Source organism: Pseudorasbora parva, chromosome 4, assembly GCF_024679245.1.
Source record: "Pseudorasbora parva isolate DD20220531a chromosome 4, ASM2467924v1, whole genome shotgun sequence".
NCBI lineage: Eukaryota > Metazoa > Chordata > Actinopteri > Cypriniformes > Gobionidae > Pseudorasbora > Pseudorasbora parva.
The window spans coordinates 38,868,314-38,888,623 of NC_090175.1; the positions used below are offsets into that span (position 1 = coordinate 38,868,314).

A 20,310-nucleotide genomic window follows, 5' to 3' on the forward strand; every position below is an offset into this window, starting at 1 on the left:
GAAGAGGATCCAAAAATCAAACAAACTTTAATCTTCGCCACAGCAACATACAGGCAGACAGGCAACAGAAACACACACTTCACATAATTGTGACCAGACAAAGGCTGCATCCAAAACCAAGAAAATGCTGCCTTCGGAGGACACGTTTGAAGCCAGGAAGGCAAGGCACATCCGAATCTAATGTTAGCTTCACTTCCTGTCTCCTGAGAGACCTTCATCTGATCGATTTTTGAAGGCAGCAAACGTGTATCCTTCGCTGCCTTTGATATCCCACAATCCTGTGCTTTCCATTCAGCGACAGTTGAACTTGGAAAATAAGGTGTCCGAAAGTTGCGTTTGCTGGTCAGTTTGTGTGTAAATGTATGATTTCTTTACCAATATTTTCCACTTTTGATGTCATTTCTAGTAAGAAATTACTAATGTAGTAATTAAATATGTGTTTAGTTCTCACCTAAGTTCGCTCTACTTAGCTGTAGATCATTGAACTGTTACACTGCCTTAGAAGTCTGTCCGAAATTAGTTTTGTGAGGTGCCTTTGTGCACAAAACGCTGCCTTACAAGTCATTGTCTGATAAGGCAGCGAGGCAACGAGTCAGCTGTCTAGGTTTTCGGACACAGCAAAAGACTGGGTGAACAAGAGGAATTTAAATACCAGACAGAAACGAGATAATTAACTAAACACAGCTGAACAGAACTTAACAAATGAGGGTAACCTAAGAAACAGACAAGTGGCAGGAAACTAATACAAAAAAACGTGGCAGAATCAAAACACAACTGAAAGACCAAAGAAACAGACATACATGTGACAACTGCTAATAATAATAAAAAGCTTCGCTCAGCATCTAAAACTGAAGAAAGGGGCAACTATATTCCTGCAAGCAGTAAGTAGCGATTTTATCCACTTATTGACTGTTTAAACAATTTCTGGATAAAATTGAAAGTTTCTTAGAGAGACAGCATTGTCTAGATAATGTAAGATGCTAGTACAGTAACAATAGGAAACACCAAGTACCATACAAAACTAAATAGTGTGTCTAATAACAAAGGTTAATATTATTTTGTATTACAAAATACAACTGTATATACGTTGCTTACAAATAGTTCACCCGATCCTTCTAGCAAACATCACCTTTTCCACCATATAAGTTAAAACGATAGTCATTTGACAAGGCTATTCATTTTGTAAAAATATATCTTTTTGAGAACGGAAGTATGATGTCTTTGCATGCTTGTATTTCAGAGTACATCACAGTCACTGCGTAGTCTACACAGTGACTAACGTTATATAAACATGCAATATTATTGACGAAAAAAGACGAGTCTAAAATGTAGCTTAAAAAATAAAAACTTGAACAAAAATCACTGGTTTTGGTTTTGTCAGAGGGAAAGAAAGTAATGTAAATCCCCCAATCAGAGAGAAATAGAAACGTATACTATCCAGTGTTTTACCTAAACATGTACAATCTGGCAACCATATGCATGCAAGCTCTCTCTCGCCCGCGGATGATCTGAAAACACCAATAAACAAGTAGGCTGCATTTTAGCAATCTCCATTTGAGATGTTTTGCTTAAAGTGTCATTCAGTCAGTCTGTGTCCTGTCAGGACGGTCAGGACTCACAGGCTGCTTTGCTGAACAACTGAACTGCTGTGTGCTGTGAGCTGCTGAAATAAGCCAATCAGATCTGTTTGCAATCAATATTAATACTCATGACTCTTCCAAATAAGGCAAAAAAAAAAGAGCATTACATCCTAGGGACAATTTATAGGGTTGTAAATGGACCTGTAAAACTGTATCTAGACAATTTTTGCCCTTAAAGGGATCCCATGGTGTTGAGACTTGTATGGCTTAATATAATATAAATGATGTCTCTTACTGAATTATGTGGTAGAAAACCCATGAAAGATCTACGTTATTTAAAAAATCGATTTTATATTTGGACCATGGGCGGCGCCATTTTGTTTGCGTTCTAGGTTGATGACGTAGAGTGGTTGAACTCCTCAATCAGCTGGCGTTACCCGTTGCTATTTTTACCACAACGCAACTCGAAAATTGTTTCAGAGTTAAACAAAACAAATGAATTGCTTTGTAATTGTACTTAAAACACACTCAAACATACATGTGCACACAAACTCACCTACACAAGTCACAAACAGATCGGCGGGCGCGCACACACACACCTGACTGCTCTGTCTCAATCATCATCACCAAAACATCCTGCCTCTCTTCCTCACGTTACTTTATCCCATCGTCCTACCTAGATATTTCCCTCTGCTGGTCACATTAGGCATTATAGTTAATCTACTATCAACAGTCTATCTAGGGAACAGGATGTGTTGAACAGGATATCAACACAGGGAATAGATTGAGGGTTATGTATGCGCGCGCAGTGCGTGTGTGTGTGTTCGCGCCGATCTGTTGGGGTGTGTGTGTGTTCGCGCCGATCTGTTGGGGTGTGTGTGTGTGTGTGTGTGTGTGTGTGTGTGTTCGCGCCGATCTGTTGGGGTGTGTGTGAGAGTCTGTGTGAGAGAGAGAGTTTGTGTGCACATGTATGTTTGAGTGCGTGAAGTCGGACAGCTGTTTGTAAATCGGCTTTACTCGTTATTGCGGTGGAACGTGAGACTGAATGACTGCACTCGAACATGCACTATGGTGTCGGACAACACTACAAATGTCCGTCCCTTCAAATAATGCCCTATTTAAGGGTATAGGGTCGATTTCAGATTCAGCCCCTGTCGTGGAGACTGAGCAGCCCAACATCTCGATTGAGACAGAGCCTGTCGTGTGCGCGCCCGCCGATCTGTTTGTGACTTGTGTAGGTGAGTTTGTGTGCACATGTATGTTTGAGTGTGTTTTAAGTATAATTACAAAGGAATTCATTGGTTTTATTTAACTCTGAAACAATTTTCGAGTTGCGTTGTGGTAAAAATAGCTACGGGTAATGCCAGCTGATTGAGGAGTTCAACCACTCTACGTCATCAACCTAGACCGCAAACAAAATGGCGCCGCCCATGGTCCAAATATAAAATCGATTTTTAAAATAACGTAGATCTTTCATGGGTTTTCTACTACATAATTCAGTAAGAGACATCATTTATGTTATATTAAGCCATACAAGTCTCAACACCAGGGGATCCCTTTAAATAAGCCAAATACCCTCTATATAGATATCAACAGAACAATTTAACATATTGTTTCAACTCATTCTAGGGCACCTTTAAAGCTACACTGTGTGATATTTTCCCCCATCTAGCGGTGAAAGGGTATATGACCATCCAGTGAATAATAGTTTCTGTTCCTCTCAATTCTGATTTCGTTTAAACTCCTAAGGTGGCCAATTTAGTCCAAGATTAACATGGCAATCCCCCTCTTCACATTCGACACGGTGCCATCGAGTGTTAAAACGTGAAAGGCGAAGCTTGAATTTAAGGATATGTCCCTCTATGGCTAATGTACTTTCAAGATGGAGGGGCAACATGGCGACCAGCTACGAACCCCTCACCCGTATGTATATTCAATGGCATATTATAAACTTATGAGAATACTTTATTACTTGAAATAAGTAAATATACATTAATGAGCACATATATTTTTGAAAGAAGTAAGTGTTTTTAGCTAAGAATAAATTTTAAAAGTTACACAGTGTAGCTTTAATTAAAAATGTAATCATGCAGGGGCAATGCAACAAAGAAAGTGTAGTGTTTTAGATCAGTTTCATACATAAGCATTAACAGCTCAATTATTCACATCATGTTCTCTCTTAAAATATAAACAAGTGTACATGTGAACATTGTAATATATGTGTCTAAATGATTGAAGTCTGTCGGCTAAAGCTCATTGTTGTAATTCAGTCAGTTTGCCAACCATTTATTCCAAAATGGGGTCCATTCTTCGTAATACATCTGAAATTAATTGACAGATCCCAGATCTTTTAATCGTGATAACTGATCTCTTCACTGGCTATTTTGCTTCTTCAAACAAATTTGTGGATTGGATTAAAATATCTTAAATATCCTAAAATAAGTTGTCTAAAGCCCCGTTTCCACCAAAATTACCCGGAACAATTTGTACCAGGAACTTTTTTACAGGAACTTTTCTCCCCCCCAGACCTGCAACTGTCTGCGTTTCGACCGCGATAAAGTTCCGAGAAGATTAGGCAAATTAGTCCGGTGATGTAGACTGCACTCGACTGCCTCCAAGCCAGTGACGGACAAGGGCTGTCACTTTTTATTCGATATCGTGAAATATCGTGAAATATCCGTAATCGAACTACAATAAACTATCCGGTTTTTAAAGTGCCATGTAGCGTAATTTTTTTTTACTGTCGGTGCGTATACATGGAGCACTGTAATCAGTTTAAAAGTCCAATCTGAAGGAAAATGCCCCATATAAACACCTCAATCATAATAAAAATGCCCAAACTGAATGAAATTGTAATCGTTTTGAGATGGGTGGATAAACCTTTTCATGAATCGATCAAACTAAACATTTCACCATGTAAATTACCTGACCGGATTACTTTTGAGTGTGAGTCCTTATGTGATGTACACAGCGCGCGCCTTCACCACTGAAGAGCACACGTCGCGCTCATGCACCATGCAAGCATGACAAGAGAGGAAAATACATTTTTCTGAGGGATAAACTTTTTATTTCATAAGAAGTTATGAAGAAAATGTTGGCATAATTACACTGTCTCTAGGCCTATGTAAGCAAACAATTATTAACTACTTCAACTGCGCCTGACATTAGAATTTACTTTTTCTGAGATGATTATTACACTTTACAACAAATGAATAGCTTTTATAAAACCGTATAAGTCCTGGTGGCCGTTGAGAGTTGCTATGGCATCCGTAAACACATTCCAGCTGCTGGAGATGACGGCGTTGTAGTAGATAATTGAATATATTCGAATGCATTGCTTGATATTTTAATTCCGTTCAATTAGATTTTTTTCAAAAATGACAGCCCTAACGGACAATAATCATTTTTGTGTGTACCGATTGAAAGATTTAGTGGACTGTTTACATGAGACGTTATCTAAACCAATCTGGTGTTTACATGTAATGACTTTCAATCGCAATCATTTTGTCACATAAGCAGTTTGTCTGCCACATCAAAAATGTCAACGCTGTTTTCTCCAGCAGCTATGTGTTAACTGAAGCCATAACAACTCTTAACGGCCACCAGGACTAATACAGTATTATATTATAAGCTATTTATTTGTTTAAATATTCATCTGAGAAAAAAAAAATCTTCGTTAAAGTAGAAACTGCCTGGGGCAATATACGATGTGTCATTACTCCAACATTATCTTCATAACTTACGAAATAAAAAGTTAACCCCTCAGAAAAATTAACTTTCCTCTCTTGTCAACATGAGCGCGGCGTGTAAGACTGATTATTACTGAACGTAGACCGAACCTCGCAAAAGACTTATAAAAATGCCGAGTTGAAATAAAATGCTGCCTGAGCTCAACCAATCAGCATGTTCAGCGCCCAAGTCCCGCCCTCGAAAGTTCCTGAACTTTGAAAAAGTACTACCCATAGACAGTAAAAGAAATGGACCGAGCGACCCCATTGACGTCAACGGCGAAATAATGAAGTCAACCTAGGGGCACTCACTTCCTGATGGCTGAGCGAACTGCGCAGGCTCAGACTGAGCTTGACGACGTAGATGTGACGTGAGCCTCCTGTCTGACAGCTGTAGGTCTTCTAGTAGATGTGGAAAGTGAAAGCTGAATCACGTTGTTTAAATATTTTCTCCCGTTGCTTTTGGCTCACTATGGGCTTCTCCCCATTCTTCCCGCTTGACTTTATCAGACTTTATGTCTCCACGTCTGTTGTGTTTGTGTAGGACTCAATAAACACACCGTGTAACTTCGTTCATATCACGTTTTACTCTGAATCCGAACAGCCCCCCCTCCCGTTTTACAACCCTGCCGTAAACCACTGCTCTCAGCCTTAAAGGCACCGTAACCTGTCACATGCAGTGAATAACATAACAGTCCAACAGGACCCAATACTGAACGTTTTCAGACATAACATTTTCCCCCCCACCCCCTAGAAAGCTGAAACATAACATTTAGCCCACATTCACATGTCACTATCACCCTGTCACATAGTCCCCATGCCAGATGGGAGGGGCCCTGATTCTCTGAGGGCGTGCTGGCCGCGAAGCTGCGTCGGGCAATGCTGGTGGATTCTCCCCCCCCCCCCCCCCGGTTAGCTCTTGGTTTGGGCTGCCAACCTAAGGCCGCTGCTGGGGACAGGGGTGATGCTGGTGCTGTGGGGGCTGCGACTCGGTGCAGGCGGTTTGAGTGCCAACGAGTCCCGTTCTCCAGTCTGTAAGTGGCTGGGCCCAACTGCTTAGACACTCGCAGGGGCTCTGACCAGTATGACTGCAGCTTATTTTGGCGGTGGAGGTGTTTGACCCTGACCCAAACACCTGGAGAGAATGAGGGGGTCTGCACCCTATGCCTGGCATCAAACCTCTCTTTCATCTGGGCCTGTGAACCTTTCACCTGAGCTCTGACTTTCTGGAGCCCTGGGCTCCCACGTACAGGTGCTGGCTCCGCTCTCAAACAGTCAAGTGGTTGTTTTAGTTCGCGCCCAATCATGAGCAATGCAGGTGATACTCCCGTGGTGGAATGCTTGGATGCCTGAATGGTCAGGAGAGTTTGGTTGAGTGCATCGCTGAAGATTTTCCCTTCCTCCAGACAGGCACGGATTCCATTTTTGAGAGTTTTATTCAGTCTTTCCACCCCCCCATTGCTCTCTGGGTGATACACTGCCGTCCTAATGTGCTTGATAGACCGAACCATGAGAAACTCTGTGAACTCAGCAGATGCAAATTGGGGCCCATTATCTGTTGTGATGACACTGGGAAGGCCCCAGCGGCCAAACAGGTTGTCCAGGCGTTCGATGATGGAGTGTGCAGAGATGGAGCTCAGCTGAAAAACCTCTGGCCACTTTGAATGAAGATCGTGCACAACCAGCAGGTAGCGAGCGTGAGCAGGTGCCCCGTGAAGTTCGCCACAGAGGTCGACCTGAATATGTTCCCAGGGTGAAGAAGGCCAAGGGGTCGGGGCGAGAGGGGCTGTGGCAGGTTGACTGGTTTTCCCACTCAGGAGGCAGCAAGCGCAGTTACGTACCAGCTCCTCAACATCAGAGTCTATGTGGGGCCACCACACTGTGTCCCGGCAGCGCTGCTTCACCTTGACCACCCCCAGGTGGCCCTCATGCGCCATGTGTAGTACTCTGGACCTGAGAATCTCCGGAACGACCGCACGGTGGCCCCGGGCCAGGCACACCGCCCCCCAGCAGGAGAGCTCGTTGCGGAAACGGTAATAGGGAAGCAGCTCGTCATCCACTTTGGCAGGCCAGCCATCCTGGACATAGGTTTCGGAGAATCGTGAGTGCCTCATCTGCAGCTGAGGCCTGCTGCAGCTCCGCCAGAGTGACTACTGAGCTGAGGGGCCCATGCAGGATGTGGACCCAGTCTTCGTCGCTCTCTATATCTGGTGTCACCCCGCCCGTCTCTTTTGTCACGGACACAGCTCTAGACAGGAGGTCGGCCACCGTGTTGGCCCGCCCAGGCAAAAACTCCAGGCTGAAATTGTACTGGTTTAGCCTGTCAGCCCACCTCAGCAGTCTCATGGGCCTGTGTCCTGAGCCTTGAGTCGCCAGCAGTGCCGTCAGTGCTTGGTGGTCAGTGCGGATGGTGAAAGGCCTCCCGTATAGGTAAACATGCCAGCGCTCGCACGCCCACAGGCAGGCCAGGGCCTCCCTCTCCCCCACCGAATACTTCTGCTCTGCCAGAGTAAGTGCTCGTGAGGCGAAAGCCACCGGGCGTTCCACCCCTTCCTGAGTCTGGGAGAGCACAGCGCCTAATGCCACCCCGGAGGCGTCGCAGGTGACCATGGTGGGCGCAGTCAAGCTGAAATGGGTCAGTGTGGGTGGGGACGTGAGCTGCCGTTTGATGATCTGCACAGCTTCGTGGCAGGCCGGGGTCCATTCCCATGTAACATCCTTCCTGAGCAGCTGGCGCAAAGGGGCCGTTGAGTCAGAGTAATGTGGCATGAACCTGAGGTAGTAGGCGGCCATCCCCAGGAAGGAAGACAGCTGGGATGGTGACTGCGGGTCTGGCAGGGATAGAATTGCCTCAGTGTGGGACATAATCGGGGCGATGCCCTCCTTTGAGAGTCTGAAGCCCAGGAACTCGACCTCCTCAACCCCAAACATGCATTTCTCCGAGTTTAATGTGACCCCATGCTGTTCGAAACGCTGAAAAACCTGCTCCAGGCGATCGTCATGCAGTGCAATGGAGGGCGCATGCACCACCACATCATCCAGATAGATGGAGACACCCTGGATACCAGCCAATATAAGTGACATTATTTTCTGAAAACAGCTTGGGGCTGATGAAAGTCCAAATGCCATACGTTTAAATCTGAAGACCCCCACGTGCGTGACAAACGCTGTAAGGTCCATGCTGGCCGGTGCCAAAGGGACCTGCAGGTAGCCGTTACGCAGGTCCATCTTACTGAAGACAGAGGAACCATGGAAATGGCTAGTGAGCTCCTCAGCCGTAGGTAGGGGGTATTTATCAGGGATGATGGCTTTGTTTACATCTGTGAGATCGACACAGAGTCGCAGTGTGCCTCCCTTTTTCTTCGCTATTACCAGGTTAGACACCCACGGCGAGGCATCGACTGGCTCTATGACATCTGCCTCTACCAGGCGAAGAAGCTCGGCCTCCACCGCGTCACGAAGAGCCAGGGGAATGCGCCGAAGGGGCTGGATAATAGGGCGGACCGACAGATTAACCGTAGGCTGGTGTACAAATCCAGTCATGCAGCCCAGCCCGTTGAACAGTTTTGGGTAGCGGTCAGGCCAGGATGTGGCGACCTGCAGGACATGCAGGCCCCTAGCATCACTCACAGTAAAACCCAGGGCAAGGAACAAGTCTAAGCCCATAATGTTAGCTCCCTTCCGGGTGATACAGAACTTAGTGGCAGGCGCACATTGTTGATCATATCTGACGGAGAGGCTGACCACACCCAGTGTGGAGATGGGAGAATGGCCGTAGCCTAACAGGGGTCTAGCCGCTGCTTCCAGAGGAATGTGACTGAAGAAGCGGTCATAAGTGCATTTGTTCAAAATTGACACTTTAGCCCCTGTGTCCACAAGGAGGGGAATGAGAGCAGTGCCCACACGGCATGTGCAGAGCTTGAACGAAGGCTGTGAGGTCTGTACCGTGTTTATGGGGACAGCAGCATTGTCATGGCAAGCAGCAGAGGAGCGACAACAGCGTGCAAAATGGTTCAACTTGTTGCAGTTATGACAACGTTTTCCCTGGGCAGGGCATGATTGGACTCTGGTTGCATGTTTAGGAGAGCCACAGTTGCTACAGCTCTTGCGCCCACTCTCCCTGGGCCCCCTGTCCACTCTCTGTACATCCAAACTGTCACTCACCCTGTCAGCTGCTTCTGCAGTCGCTGTGTGCTGAACTAACGGTGGTGATGACGTCACAGGCTCGTGTACAGCGCGAACGAACTTGCGTGCCTCCGCTAGGGCCGTTTCCAGTTGCTTTCCAATTACTAAAGCATCCGCTAGTGTCGTGGAGTCTGGCTCTAGTAAAAGTCTCTCTCTCAGTTGGTTACATGACGTTTTTTCTATTAACTGGTCAACTATAAGTCCATCCTCCAATACCCCAAAATCACAAAGTCTGGCCAGCTCACGTAATGCTGATACATAGTGGGCAATGGTCTCACCCGGCTTTTGGGTCCTCTGACGAAACTCAAAACGATGCATCCGCCGGCTTCTTCCGGAGCTCAAGTGAGTCCTCAAGGCGGCCGTGGCTGTGACATACTTATCATCCGATAAGGTGAGCGTGGCGAAGATTCGCTGTCCCTCCTGCCCGAGACAATGGCGCAGGAGCGCGCACTTTCTCGCCTCCGCTAGGTCTGAGTGACCCAAAGCTAGCAAATAATCTTCAAACGATGTCAGCCAGCGATCCCAGGGAACAGCTGGATCACCGGGAACAGGTAGAAAAGGCGGCGGTGGTGGTAAGACGAGTTCAGACATCCTCGTTCGCCAAATGTTGTGTTTGTGTAGGACTCAATAAACACACCGTGTAACTTCGTTCATATCACGTTTTACTCTGAATCCGAACAGCCCCCCCTCCCGTTTTACAACCCTGCCGTAAACCACTGCTCTCAGCCTTAAAGGCACCGTAACCTGTCACATGCAGTGAATAACATAACAGTCCAACAGGACCCAATACTGAACGTTTTCAGACATAACAATGTCCCCCCGACTGTCTCATAGACAGTAAAAGATTGCCTGCGAGCGTCTCCTCAGGTCTATACAGTAATTTCTCAACTGTGCGACAGAGTCGCGTTGGTTATGACGCAATCGTTAGCCTATTTTTACAAAAACAGCTTCTGCGGGGCGATAGTGTAAGATACAAGGTAACGGAGCCTTTTATACATTGTCGTGTTTCTTTAGAAATAAACAGTGGACAAATGGAGTCTTTAAACGTCTCAGATGTAAAATTATTCACTGTCAAAGTGACTCAAAAATGAATGGGAGTCAATGGGATGCTAACAGCAGGTGATGGCTTGGTTAGCAATGGCAGCCCCTAGGGGTGGAACGCTTTCCGAGTGCTAGATTACCCCCTTGGTACTACCTCACGAGCAGGGCCGTTTGGAGGGGGAAATATTTACCCGGAACTTCATTTAGACCCTGGTTCCTGCGGTCTAAACACACCGAGTACCACCCAAAGTTCCTGGTTCCTGGGTAAAGTTCCTGTGGTGGAAACGGGGCTTAAGATTACTGTGCGCGTTCCTGTGTTCCCTGAAGAGGGCAGATGCATTGAAACTGTGATAATAACGCAGCGAATGGCTGGCTTCAAGACAGCAATGTAATGACATCATATAATTAAAAAAGCCACCTGGCAAAAAAAAAAAAAAAAAAAAAAACTTGACAAAAAAAGTCTTGAACTTTATAAGGACACAGCCAAACGACCAAACCAACACAAAAGCTAAAATAGATAAATGAAATGTGCACAGTTTTCAAAAAAATGTTTTTTAAACATGATTTCCAATGATATATAGTCACGATTTTATAGTATTTGTACTTAACATTTTTATTTCAATGTTGTAATTAGTAATTCATTTAATGTTTTATTCAATTTGAATCATATTTGTTTTGTGACAACATTAAAGGTGCACTATGCAAATTTTCCGTACGCTAGAGGGCCCTAATCAAAACAAAGGCATAGTTTGATGATGCCAAGTTTGAGTGCAGCATCATGGGACGTGGTCTTTACCTCACAGCCGGAGCAGGATCGAGTGTTGTGGAGCTGAGCAAGGCCGCTGGAGCGATTGTTGATGAGATGAACAACACACGCCTCATGAGCAGCGGGACTTTTATTATGACAGGACACAGTCGTCTGCACTAGTTCCGCTTTTCCAGTCATGAGTTTGAGGTAACATAGCTCTGTTTATTATATTAGATACATTTGAGTGTGTTGAAAATGATGTTATGACGTTACTCTCAGCGTTCACTCAGCGGCTGCTGTGACACTTGAAGACAAGATGTTACATTTCTTACTAAATTTATTTATAGAAGTTACTACTAAAGTACTAAATATTTAGTAATGTGCAAAGCATAGTCATCGCTAAAATTGCTTTTACAAAGTTAGTACTGTATTTTAGTGTTTAGATTATTGTATTTGTAAGCATCTGTCACTTTCTATTTGGTGTGTCACTATCAGTTTTAACATTGTAAATAATCTTAATTATAATATAAAAATGCATAGTTGTTTGTGCAAAGGTCAGGCTTATATGTTATGGAAAATCCACAGCTTAGTTTAAAAACAACAGAAGTCAATGGAAAGTCCCCGCCATTACAGGAACGCGTGTGTGACTTTCTGACCCCTGCCTCTCTCTCTTTTCAGCACAGATTAATTGGTCAGCTCAGGTAAGTAGCTTATATAACCTTAATTTGGTTCCTGCTACTGTTTTCAACTAATCATCTTTCTAAATACATAACATTCAATATACACAAACTATACACAAACACAGACACACTTACCAAGGATATGCTACGCAACCATACCAAATATACAAAGCTACGTTTTGCCTTAGGTTACATTGCATAACTCAACTGAATAAATTGTTAAAATATTCTTTTAAAGATTTTTATGTTTTTTTTATTTTTTATGATTAAATCTGTATCAGAAGACTGGTGACATTTTTAATTGAAAATTTTAATTGAAATTTGGAGGATATGTGGAGACCATTCATGAATGAATTCTTGAATGAATAATTTTTTTGGCAACCAAAAAGCCAAATGACAGATTCTAAGGACATTTCAGAAAGATGACAAAAAAACGAATGTTGAAAAAAATGAAGGCTTTTATTGCTGACCATATGCCATAACAGCAGAATAACAGCACAGCTGGCAACTCTGGTTTTATTCCTGCTCAATTATAATTAAAACCTATAATTAAAGTAAGTGCTTGAAATATAAATATATTTGTTGTTTGATTTCAACTACTTTATGTGTAATAGTCTCATTACATTTGTTCATAAACAGGTGGATGAGAAGACTAGCCTATTACATCAAAGAGAGGAAGTAATAAGCTTGATTAAAGAATGACTCATATAAACAACTTAATATAAAGCTTATGATTATCCATGGCAAGCGGCCTGAGCAGTGCACAATAATCACGAGGATTATCTGATATATAGTTTTGCTGAAGTAGCTACATCTCATGGCATATTAGTGCACCCAAAAACATGCAGTTTTTCATGACAAACAGCCAGTTTAGAACTTCATTTATTTTACGCTCATCTGGCGTGTGCTGCTCCTCTCATTTCGGTCGGCTAGAAGATTCTTACACAATCAATTGTAGAGTAGTTGTACCGAATAAATCTGAAAGTAACATCTACTCTGTCTATATTTTTATGATGATTTCTGAGGAGCTAAATGACCTGAGCTGCTCTTTGAAAACTTGGGCTACCAGGCCATTTTTCAAAAGAACATTTCCCATCATTACCCTGCACAGTAACACACTCAGAGACACAAACACAAACCTATTTCACAAAACCCAGACCACTTTTCAGATGCTATCCTTAAATAACCTCTTACGCCACCCACTCAAATATTCTGGGTTTCTTTGACCTCTTTATGCTCTGGAAATGCAGTTCCCTAGGTCATTGTGGTTATTACACTAAGTGCTCATATTATGTTTTTTTCGAATATTCCCTTTCATGCAGTGTGTAATATAGCTGTCTATGAATGTAAACGTTCTGCAAAGTTGTCAAGTCGAAAGTGCATGGTGAATAAAGTTGTTGTCTCCCAAATCCCGAATCGACTCTAAACCAGCTAAATGAGTCATTTGTAATTTGATTCCCACTGCAATATGGTTCTATGGCACTAGAAAAATACATTTTGTGCATTATGTTCGCCTATGTTGTACACTGTCCAGCGCCCCCTCAAACACATTCTTTTAACTGACAGAGTTCACAAAACTATCTCTCGTGAAAGATGGTGCAGCAGTCCCCAGTTTATTTAGACTAGCTTGCTCCTCAGTAAGTATGATTAATTATATATTTACCGGATGTTCAAAATACATCGTTTTGTGTTTTATATTGTGTCAAATTTCAGCAAACCAGCTAACTCACATCTTACTGATATATTTCTCCTAAGCAGCTGTGGGCCACTATTACCTAAAACTGTGTCTATTAATGCAGATTGTCAGTCGTTCTTACTACTTTCAGTAAAGGTAAAGGATGGCGCGAGATTTGATTTGAAATATACACATGGGTTTGTTTGTTTGTTGATGAACATACTCTTGTTAATGCTGATGGTGAGGATTTACAGTTGCAACATCTCATAATGTACCTCAAAATGAGTATCTTATCGCTGAGAAATGTAGTTCTTCCATTAACTTCTTCCGGTGTTTCATAATCAGGCTCACGTTCGGATTGATATGGTAAAATTGTTGTCAGTGTGTACTTTACAGTGTGTTTTATCACTAAGGAAGCCTCAGCTGAAGTTGATTTATAGTGATGGGCATTTAGCTTTAAGCTAACCAAAAGTTTTTTGTGATTGGTGTTTAGACCAAACCACAACAGACTGGGCCATCTGGCAAATCAGAGCAGAGTAGCTCAGGAAAGGAGGGATGTAGAGAGACTGATTCATCCATTGTATTTTTTTGTTTGACAATCATTCAAAAATATGGTGATTTTCAAGTGTTTTTTTTTACCTTTGATGCATGCCAACCTTTAATTTTTCACACTAAATCTTGATATTGAAAAAATGGATAAGATTTTATAATTCCTTTTTTTTACTTTTAATATTACATAATATGATCATGAGAAATGTATTTACATGGTTAATTATTAATTTATTAGTTTATTTATTTTTGTAATTACTATATGATGGTGAAGCCCACTGTTTAACGTCTGTTGCAACAATATGCCTGATTTTTTGTTGTTGTTGTCACGGACTGGGGTGATGTTATATTCTCTGACCTGTTGTTCCTGCTGATGTTGTCCAGTCTCTTGCATGATAAGTATCTGATGGAACAGAGGGCTCTGCAAGACACTCTTGAGCAGACTGAGTTTTTCTTCAGCGGGCATTTCTCCCCTCTTCTTTAGCCTCTGCTGCAGACGCTCCACTGCCAGCAAAGCACGCTGTGTGTCTATACACATGTACACATACATTTATTAATGACACATGACATCAGCTTACTGCACATAAGTGTGTGTAACAAGCTGCATTTAATATTTATACGCACATTAACACTGGATGGCACACAAGATGGCTACAATAATATTGTGTTAAGACTTCATACCTACCCATCATTTTCAACTGTTTGAGTAACGTTACTGAATTACCACCACTGCCTTTCTGACATCTGCAAAAACACAGACAAATTAATGTAAAGGCCAACCGAAATAATGTCAATCAACTCTTGAACATATTCAAGATACAAATCAACAATTAAGGACTTACGTGGATTGTAGCATCTTAATCACTAACTGGCATGCATTGAACTCCTGACAGTCTTACCTGCGACGTTTGGCAGGAAGTGAGAGTGACGCAATTTGGCAGCGCTCTCGTCTATCTTTGTAACCGATGACAGGCTTTATGAATTGTACTCACGGTTTACTTCATATCTCACTGATAGCTCTGATAACGCCAGCTGTAATCTGTTATTCATGCGGATGTAATCTAGGTTGGACTCTCGCGCCTCTACGGGGAGGTTCTCGCGGTCGGCACGCGCTCATCTTGTATACTGCGCGAGCGCTCGCTTTTGCGTTGCGTTGCTCCGGTAATGCGCTTACCGGGGAGGCTTAGCAGCTGTAAACGGACTTAAACTGTGAACGACGGTAATTACCCGGGACAGATGTCCTTACAACCTACCTGATAGGGCTTTAAGCCTCTGGCGGTGGGCGGTGTTGTGCACAACAATAGTAACTAAGGGAAAACAAAGCAGGATGGATATTTTAAAACGGGCGAATCACAGTGAAGCTGATGCGTGATAGATGTGTAAATATGAAAATAAATACAGCAGCAGTTCTGCACCAGGTGGCCTCAAACTTCCAAGAGGTCGTAGAAAATTTACAGCCTATCAAACCCGTTAGCAATCCTGCATTTTATTTTTATTTTCTTTCCACCGTTTAATAGCAAAATAAACTGTGTGTAGCCTACAAAGCGGTAGCCTACAAAGTGTGTAGCCTACAAAGCGGTATACATTTTCAAGGTGTAAATTATTACGGGGTTTTGTGAAGTGGGGTAGCCTACAAAAGAGATTAAAAAAACTACGAAAAGGATTCGCCTTTTATTTTCAGTAACCACGAAAGTTATTTTACAAGTTAAACTAACAGAAATCGGCTCGCTTGTGCGTGAGGAGGTAACCATAGCAACATACACTCGATTGTTGTCTGAATCAGATGGCTCATAGAAAAGCATAAGTAGCTAGCACTGAACTGTCATTATTTGTCAAGTTATTATAGATTTACATTTAAAAAATATATCACAAAATTCTGTAGTGTTTTGTTTAAAATGTGTTCGCATTTTAGGCTACTATTTAAACCTCATGGCGGACAAAAATGGATGTAGTCTAAACTACAAAATAAGGTGATAGGCTTTTTTGTTATCCATTAACATATAATTGTGTAAAATTATTATTATTATTATTATTTTTTTAAATAAGCCCGTTATAGGAGCATTCCGCGGGCTACATGCGGGTTCTGTTTTAAGTGCAACAAGTAGCCTATGGCTACGGTCGCTAAAAATAGGTAAAATCAGCCTGTTATGGCACAGGTGTAACTGACAGGTCCGATGCCGTTTCTTGGATGTTTTTAGCGTTAGCTGTCTATCAGTCTTCATTCGTTCCGTTCTCACTCTGAGCCGTAAAGATCAATAAATGCTGACTTCTCACCCCACATTTACCTTCAGATCAACAGGTTTCCCCCGCAGCTCAAAACTGGCTTTCGCGGACGTCTCATCGGATGATCAAAAGCCCGGGTTCTCTTTTAAACATTTTCGACTACCGAAAGTCGCATTAGAGGCATCCAACATGATTAAGACAGCCTAGGGTTTGCGTGAGAGTGATAACTGGCTGTCAGCGCGCATGTCCGCGATGCGCCTTTGATGCTCGCGTGAGTTTAATGTAAATGGATGTTCACCCCCCTCCCCCCTTCATTTAATTAAATAACACAGACATCAGCTCTTATTACTGTTGCTCATGAGATACATTAATAAGTGCAGCCTAAGTCCACAAGCCTAACTAAAAAACGATTGAAGTCTATAGACAAATATCATTACGTTTACTGACAAGAAGTGTGAAGGGTGGAGGAGGGATGCTGATAAACTGTCACCGAACTGCCCTGTATATAAACACACACCTCTTATCGTTGATTGGCTGATGCTCTCCACTGGTGTTAGTTATCTGAACGTGCTCCTCCCGAACTAATCTGTTTCACATTTTATGTTGCAGCCATGCTAAAATGTTTTTTTATTTTTTTTTATTTTTTATTTACATCAGTCCACGATATGCCTACACCATAATGACACAGACGAAACAGATTTGTGATAACCTAGTAATTTATTAAAAAGAAAAAAATAACATATTCAGACTTGTTACACCAATTAAAATGTCCCCCAGATAATTTTTTTAGACGTGTCTACTGTTATTGAAGTCCAGTGGCAAATTCACAATGATTTGGAAAGGCACGCATCTGTCCTATACTAGCCTAATATTGACAGGTGAAGGCTACAATGGTAGACTATTATAATTTTTTTGAATGATCTTTTTTGCTGTAGGTACAATGTGTTTCCAAAATAGATAAATGGAAATACAAGCCATAGCTATTTAGTACTTTTTAAGATCCTTTTATTTAAAGTTGTGTCACTGGTTATACATCATTGCTGTGTTACCATTATAGCTTGATGATCGAACAAGCACAAGACTGACAATGGCTTAATGTCAACAGTATTAGGCTACTTTTTTTAGACTTTGTTGTAGCTAATTACCAACATTTTACAATTTAGCTTAAAATGGCAAATTGTAGTTTATTACGCAAATGCGTACTTTTAAGCTTTTTAAAAGCTCAACAACATTTCAAAATGGCACTGCACCTATTTCGCTGAATGACAATGACCCCGCAGATGCTATAGGAAGGTCGACCCTTCACTGCCGTGCCGTGCGCGCTCTCGGCCACCAGAGCGTGCTCAAGTCCTCCCGTCATCCCAGCTCCAGATTCACCGCCCCTCTCTTATCCTCCCTTTCTTTCCTTTTCCCTCCCACCCTCCATCCCTGAATCAAGCATCACTTTGCTTCCAAATTGGCTTGTCATTTTCTCTCGGCGCTCGTTCCCTAGCTTGTCGGGTCGTATGTACGATCTAGCGATGGACTGGCGCTGATCTCGCGGATTGTTCTATCGCTGGACCCACTCTGTGCATTTTCCTCTCATTCCAGAAAAAAGAGAAAGAAACACTGATCGGGATACAACGCAGGGCTCTGATCCCCAGTGTCCACCATAGATCCATTGGGTTTGGGGGACGAAGGATACTCGATACTGATCCTCACCTCTTCGGGAGGCTTCGAGCCTCATAAAGGCGCATCTGGGAACGGAAGCTCAAAACATCATCTGCGTGTTTTATTCACACACGGACACACTGTCACGGGAATTAAGGAGCATTCTGAGATCTTACAGCCCGATGCTGTGGAGCACATCCGGAGCTGACTATTATTCCAGTGCTTTATAAGATGCGGTAAGTCAATGCTTTTAAACGTGGTGACGTTATTCCTTACGGGCCAATAAATCAATAACCGATGGACGTTTGAATGGCAGTAGCAGTGAGCTGCTAGTTTACACTCTGCAAACTCCCTATACCCTACAGTTGAATTATGTCGTGTGTGTGTGTGTGTGTGTGTGTGAGGGGCTTTGGACACAGGATGCTTTTTGCCGTGTGTCGTGCGTGGTGTTTTAATGGGCGTCGGTGCGCGCGCGCGCGTGTTTGAGTGTACAAGTCGCTGCCTTCAGCTCTTGACGTTACGAAACGATAGCTTTAATTGGTTTATAACATGGAGAATGGAGGCAGCGTGTCGCAAATGAAATTAAATGGACGGCATATATTCGCAAGCATCCATTCAGCCTTTATAGAAGATGATTGTCAACGCCTCGTTCGACTTATAGTGCCAGTGGACTGTCTTTCTCTGTGTATAAATGCATGTGTGTGTGTATAACAGGAAATGCGTTGGCATGAGGAATCTAGATAGAAGAAAAAGAGGAGAGCATCTTCAAAATAAACACAGCCTTGAGAACATCAACAGCGATACATGCAACTAAACACCGTTAGATCAGTACAGAGATCATATGACCTTGATTCATTGACTATAATGAAGACACATCTGCTATTCATGTCACCCTGATGTCATGAAAATTGCAGTACATGCTGGATCATCATGTATACGGTATGGTCAATCATACAGGATGGTTTGCAAATATAAATCATTTAAATAACTGACTTATAGATGTTAAAGTGATAGTTTACCACATGTGTGTGACCCATTTCAGGAGGAAAAGATCAATCCATGTGTTCTCTTGATTGCAGCACATTCATCATTCATATCTGGCTTTAAATGGAAAGGACAGAGACAGGAAGAATGAACAGATTACTGCACAGGCAAGTTCACCCAGGTCAGATCAAAATCAAAGGCTTTTGAAATCAAAACCAACATATCGGAGCTGTTTTGTTAGGAGGATTTTGCATAACCCGTTTAGTGTAGTATAAGTGTTCTATGATATAAAATCAGATGTTTGATTCCAGGCTTGGCCCCTAGTCAAACTCTCAGAATTATTAATTAGGTCTTCTAATGTTCCATCAGAGGATTAGTTATGAGCAGACAGAAGTATATATATATATATATATATATATATATATATATATATATATATATATATATATATATATATATATATATAAATCAAGCCTACTTGTTCGCTTTTCTGTTCCAAATACATTTAGCAAAAAGAGACGCATTAAAGGGAAAGTTCAGTCCAAAAAAAAGAAATGGAAGAACATTCTGTCATCATTTACCTACCTCCTTGTCGTTTCATACCCGTATGACTTTCTTTCTTCGATGAAACACCAAAGGAGATGTTAGGCAGGATGACAGCCTCGGTTCGCTTTCATTTTATGGAAAAGAGATGCAATAATAGTGAGCGGTGACTAAAGCTGTCAGTTCCTTACATTGTGCACAACATCTCCTTTTGTGTTTCACAGAAGAGAGAAAATTAAACAGTTTTGGAACAACACTAGAGCTCATAAATGATGACAGAATTAGCATGTTTTAGTTTAACTGTCCTGTTAGGTTTGATTTGGCTGCATTTTGTTGAATTACGTGAAAACACTTGCAACTTACTAGCTTTTCCACCAGCAGTAAACCGTTGTTGATTATTTTATACTAGTGTGTGAATTTATATGCAGATAACAGGCCAACTTTTGCTGATGCCAGTGAAAGATCGTCAGAGTGTTCATTTGTGAAACTTAGTTTGAACAGCCATGTGTTGGTGCCAGTGGGTTTCTTTGTATGGGACGATTTTAGATTTATGCGAGTTTCTGTTTCCCATCTAGATGCTCTCTCTGTTTTCTTGTTTTGTCAGTGGGTGGTGTGCTGAAATTCGTAGAGTTTTCACACGCAGGGTGGAGCTGGGTGGTTTGCTCTGTTTGCCTTGATGGGGGTGTTTTGTATTTCCACACAGCTCAAGTGTGTCATTTCTGCA

The 20,310-nt window shown here is 42.4% G+C and overlaps 1 protein-coding gene across 1 annotated transcript in view; it reads right to left on the reverse strand.

The window, feature by feature from the left end:
- Positions 1 to 15,333, reverse strand: part of si:dkey-92j12.5 (multiple PDZ domain protein) — a 78,237-nt gene extending 62,904 nt beyond the window's left edge. The window contains exons 1-3 of the mRNA XM_067441704.1: positions 15,029 to 15,333; positions 14,872 to 14,930; positions 14,545 to 14,714 (exon numbers count right to left, since the gene is read on the reverse strand). Of these exons, the coding sequence (XP_067297805.1) occupies positions 14,545 to 14,714; positions 14,872 to 14,930; positions 15,029 to 15,042 (243 nt within the window). The 5' untranslated portion in view covers positions 15,043 to 15,333. The remainder of the gene's footprint in view (positions 1 to 14,544; positions 14,715 to 14,871; positions 14,931 to 15,028) is intronic.
- Positions 15,334 to 20,310: the final 4,977 nt, after the last annotated feature.